Genomic DNA, 5634 nt, shown 5'->3' with positions numbered 1-5634 from the left:
TTGCTTGAGTGTTTCTGCATTATATGAGTGGCTTTGGAATATAAATCGCAGCACGTTTCAGATGAAAAAACACGACTTCTATTTCTGAAAATATCACAGTTAGGAGATTTATAACGAGTGATTCCCTGCATTATTACAGCAAAGCACGTGATTACAGTACTAAGCCGCTGCAAAGGAGCAGCTCTAATGCTATTAAATTAAAGATGATGTACCATAGAGCAAAAAAGGAACAGTTAAAGTAACAAAAACTTGTAAAATACATTTTAATGGGCATAATTAAGTGTGAAAATAACCAAAGGATATACAGTCAAACCAAAACTTATTCAGAGACCAGATATCATTTTTGATATTTTTTTTACTAGTGGGTGCAGGACACTATAGTTCATTGATGTAAGTGAGGATAGCAAAATAAAGTAAACTGTGACAAATTATACCCAAAATGTCTTCATACAGTGGACTATCAGTAAAATTGATACAAATTTGGGACCAACATTTTTTCAGACCGAGTCTGGAAAAAAAAAATGAAGTTCAGGCTTGCAAGAAGTTGGGTGACAGCATGCCCAGGAGACTACAGGCTGTCATTAAGGCTAAGTATTGATAGTTGTGTAAATACTGTCATACTAACAGCTGTCTAATTTTTGGTTGATTGTAATCCATTAGGCTACATACCTTTCTATCAAAGTTATCTGACATTATCAAGCTGAATTTGTTCTGACACAGTTTAACTCTGAGTTCTTGTCATATTTTATTACCATTTTCTAAACTATAGCGAATAAACTGTGATAATGTGAGAAATGTTGAATTGGTATTGGGTATTGGGTAGGATTGGGATGTAGAATATGCTCATGCAGAATATGTGCTTTATAAGTACTCATAATCAGCCAATATGTTAATAATCTGTATTGTAATAAGCAACTAGTTAACAGTGAGAATTGGTCCCTATACTAAAGCGTTACCCAAATTTTTTTTTTAAAGAAATTATTTATTTTTAATCAGCAAGGATGCATTAAATTGATCAAAAGTGGCAGCAAAGACATATATAAAGTTATAAAATGTTTATATTTTAAATGCTGTTCTTTTGCACTTTATATTCGACAAAAGAATCTTGAAAACATATGTATCCCTGTTTCCATAAAAATGAACATTGATAAGAATAAGATATGTTACTCAAGCAGCAAATCAGCATATAAGAATGATTTCTGAAGGATCAATTACATTTAAAAAAAAAAAAAAAAAAAAAAAAAAACGGTTACTTTAAATTGTAATAATATCTCACAATTATATGTCAAGAAGTAAACAGGGCATGAAAAGGGAAAGAGTAGGAAGGAAAGAGCGACTGGTATGTTTGAAAGCTATAACAGGCCGCTCCACTGATGATGCTCTTTTGATTAGACTTAAAGGACTAAAAGAAAGACAAAAGTACACGCAGGTTCACCCAATGCCCCCTCCTCCGTCTCTATTATAGTGTCCTCTACCACCACTGTTTTACACTGATAATATCACCCTGTTCCTGCAACCAGTGCTGTTTCTGTCCTACTGCGATAATACTATATCTGCAAAAAGAGTGAGTGACTGTCGACGGAAGAACATTTTAGGTTTATCCCACTGGAAGTGAAAATTAAGAGAGGGATTAGCAGCAGTTTGGACGCTCTGAGATACTTTGAAAACGGTTACTTTAAATTGTAATAATATCTCACAATTATATGTCAAGAAGTAAACAGGGCATGAAAAGGGAAAGAGTAGGAAGGAAAGAGCGACTGGTATGTTTGAAAGCTATAACAGGCCGCTCCACTGATGATGCTCTTTTGATTAGACTTAAAGGACTAAAAGAAAGACAAAAGTACACGCAGGTTCACCCAATGCCCCCTCCTCCGTCTCTATTATAGTGTCCTCTACCACCACTGTTTTACACTGATAATATCACCCTGTTCCTGCAACCAGTGCTGTTTCTGTCCTACTGCGATAATACTATATCTGCAAAAAGAGTGAGTGACTGTCGACGGAAGAACATTTTAGGTTTATCCCACTGGAAGTGAAAATTAAGAGAGGGATTAGCAGCAGTTTGGACGCTCTGAGATACTTTGAACTGATTGTACATGCTGAGTTTGAAACTGACACCAGGGTTTTAGGCTTGTCTCTGCTCTCCCCATTCAAACTGAAACAAGGACATGACATGACAGAGCCATGTAGTGTGTGAGAATTTGCGAATATGTGTGTGTGCGTGTCACCTTATCGCTGTTGTAGTAAGTGAGATTTCCTCCTTCAAGCTTCACCCATCTTCTCTGAAAGACACAGTTCCTACAAGTACAAAATAAAGTGTCACATTGACAAAAGTCAAAACATATCATTATTCATGTTACAATATTAAACTGACATTTAGTGAGGGTTTATTATCAGGGCCATTTGAAACAAAATGAATACATTTGCATCAAGCAAAAGGAGTAAGAGGAAGAAAAACTAAAACAGGAAGGCCACTTTAACAAGTGGGTTTAGCATGTATGGAAACTGATACGAAAATAAAGTGTGAAATAGAGTGTAAGTTAATGCCCGCCTCTGCTGAAGCATTGTACACTTGCTTTCAAAAATGATTCATACACTACCATTTGGGGTCAGCAAGATTTGTTGATGTTTTTAAAAGAAGTCTCTTTTGCCCATCAAAACAATATTATATATATATATATATATATATATATATATATATATGTATATGTATTATATATATGAATATATATATATATATATTAAAATTGCATTTATTCTTGTGATGCAAAGTTGAATTTTCAGCAGCCATTATTTCAGTCTTCAATATCACATGACCCTTCAGAAATCATTCTGATGTGCTGATTTTGTGCTCAAGAAACATTTCTTATTATTATCAATGTTGAAAACAGCTGTTATGCTTAATATTTTTGAAGAAACTGTCATATATTTTTCAGGATTCTTTGATAAAAAGACCCCAAACTTTTGAACAAGGGGGAAATTTTATAACTAAAATCCAAGCTGTAAAATAGAAATGTAAATAAAAATAAAAGAGAAACCAGAAACAGCTCTGGTACCTTCATCTTAATCTATATTCATGTACTGCATAGTTTAATGACAAATTTTAATTCATTTTAAAAATCTAAGCAGAATAAGGCCACTTTGCAATTACAGACTCAACTTGTGATGTCAAGCTAATAAAGATAACAAAAATCCAACACAATTTGATTCTCTGAATTTCAATAAATAATTACATATCAAGCAGCAGCCAATGTTTGGATAACCGTTAGGTCATGTGGCCAGTAGGAGCACATTACTGCTCTTAGAACTGGAGCATTTAGTAATCAATGCTGCTAAATGTGAAATTTGAATTGTATCATGAGAATTACAGTGGATTCAAGCTCCAAAGGTTTGGGCACGTTGCGGTCAGGTCACTGCAGTGTGAAGTAAGGTTCCTGCTGTTGTGTGGCTTCAGAAGACTTAAAATATAGTGCATGAGTCATGCAGCTACTTTCATGGTCATGAGGTCATATGAACTGAATGGCAAAGAGCTGCATGAAGTGCATCTCCTGTGTTCAAAATATAAAATAACAGTGTATGGAGAACAACATTTTTGGGTGAACTATTCCTTAACATTTATGTGCTTTAGTACTTGACTTACAGTATTCTCAAAAATAATCCTTAAAAAAAAAAAGAGTATACACAAAGAGTGCAAAGCAGCAAACAGAGGCCTGCGTGTTCCTTACCCTTGAGGAGAGAGTTTGTCTAGCCAGCCTGCTTTGGAGGCAGCATTATGGGTCCCATAGAAGCAGGCATAGGGAGAAATGGAAACTTCTGTTAGAGAAGGAAGGTTTGGTCTCAGTAGGCCTGGTAGGTCATCTTGTGCCTTACTGTATATGTCCTTCACATCTGTTTGAGGCTTGGCCAAAGCTGATGGTCCAGTGCTCAAGAGAAGAGTAGGGTGTTTAAAAGAACATTCAGTAGCCAATCGCTGACCAAGCGTAGATTCTTGGACAGTGGAGTAATCATCATCATCATCATCATCATCATCATGTTGATGGGAAAGGTCTTGCTTCTTGTGATTGTGTGCTCTTTCTTGGTTTTGTGTCTGCTTGTTTCTAAAAAAAAATATTAAGTTGTAGTAAGGAAAAGGCTAAATAATAACACACAATAATTAGGTAGGTAACTTCATTTCATTTCCATTGCGTTACGTTCTTTGAAAGGATGACCATATTTAGCGAGAGGGACACTGTTCCTGAAGAAAATTAAAGAGAAAGTTTACCCAAAAATGAAAATTTTCATCATCATCATTTTCTCACCCTCATGTCATTTCAAACCTGTATGACTTTCTTTTAAAAAAGACAATATTTTGAGTAATGTCTAAGTATTTTTTTTTGTCCAAACTTTTTGGTTACCAACCCTACAGAAGAACGGAAGTTATACAGGTTTGCAAAATAATTTTATTTTAACTATCGCTTTAAGAATAAATAGAGGAAATGTAAAGAATATTTGATAATGAACACTTTCATCAATGAAAATTAATTCACATCCAAGGTGCTGATGCTGATTGGCCATTACACCTGGCCATCATATCCTACAAACCACAATATTGTCTACAGAGATCCTCCGAGTACCACAGTGGGCATATGAAAATCTACAAACTGTGCTAAAATCACTGAAATCATCAAGAATTAGAGGACTTCACGTACAAGTTAATTATTTTAGAATTAGGTTGTTAAAAAACAGGCTAAAGGACAATGAAGTTTTCCAAACTGTTCACCTTAACTTCTGTTGATCCAGGTTCTCTTTTACTCCTTGACTGGACATAACATCGTTGCCCCCATCCTGAAAAACAAAAGCAATCAAGATGAAACTAAAAGCAAGTCTATTTTCTAAATTCTGTTTTCAAATACCGTTCACCATTGTTATGAATGTCTTACGGCATTTTCAAGACCTGTAGACTAAAGGGACTTAATCGTACCATAATGTGTTATGTAGCGAATCAGCTCATGGGGAAATATGAATAATTAAGCATAACTAGTTATAATTAACTATTCATATTTTAGATCCGCTGTAGATATTTAGCTGACCTCTCAGGGTCAACTGTCTTGTCAATTCCAAGAACGTTAATTTCCTGGTTAAGGGAAATAACTTTCTTACTGTACAATTCTACAAGCTTGTAACGTAAATCTGCATGATTAGTGACTCCGGTTATGAGCAAACAATGAACACGTCAAGTGTGATACAAGTAAGGTTTTATTAACTACATAAACACTTAAACTAGTCTAACATACACATACACACACACACACACATACAGTTGGTATAGGAAAGGGTTAAAGTTTAACTCAGCATAGAAAGAGGCATAAAGAATGAATTTTATGGAACATGCATATTCAACAGATCTAAAGCCTGAGGGAAAACGTCAGATTCTTAGTTCAAACAAACCTTGTAAAAAGGTGTAACTGATACTTAATATATCAATTAATAAGACTAAGTTTGATACTTAGCGAGTCTCGGAGGTCTGAAAGAGATTCCTGATGCAAATCTTAAAGCTTCCCGTTGATCTTTGCTGAATTCGGGTCGATGAAAAGAACCAGTTTGAGTCAGAGAATCTTTGGTGAATGGAAAAGTCAAGGCCGAAAGGCCTGGCAC

The 5634-nt window shown here is 35.1% G+C and overlaps 1 protein-coding gene across 1 annotated transcript in view; it reads right to left on the bottom strand.

Moving 5' to 3' along the window:
- The window catches only part of LOC107596507 (arf-GAP with Rho-GAP domain, ANK repeat and PH domain-containing protein 2), a 96329-nt gene that overhangs the window by 69147 nt on the left and 21548 nt on the right, over positions 1-5634 (bottom strand). The window contains exons 5-7 of the mRNA XM_016287253.1: positions 4760-4824; positions 3726-4097; positions 2229-2298 (exon numbers count right to left, since the gene is read on the bottom strand). Of these exons, the coding sequence (XP_016142739.1) occupies positions 2229-2298; positions 3726-4097; positions 4760-4824 (507 nt within the window). The remainder of the gene's footprint in view (positions 1-2228; positions 2299-3725; positions 4098-4759; positions 4825-5634) is intronic.

This window comes from Sinocyclocheilus grahami, unplaced genomic scaffold (assembly GCF_001515645.1).
Source record: "Sinocyclocheilus grahami isolate Dianchi unplaced genomic scaffold, SAMN03320097.WGS_v1.1 scaffold219.1, whole genome shotgun sequence".
NCBI lineage: Eukaryota > Metazoa > Chordata > Actinopteri > Cypriniformes > Cyprinidae > Sinocyclocheilus > Sinocyclocheilus grahami.
This window is presented reverse-complemented; position numbering and strand designations above follow the sequence as displayed.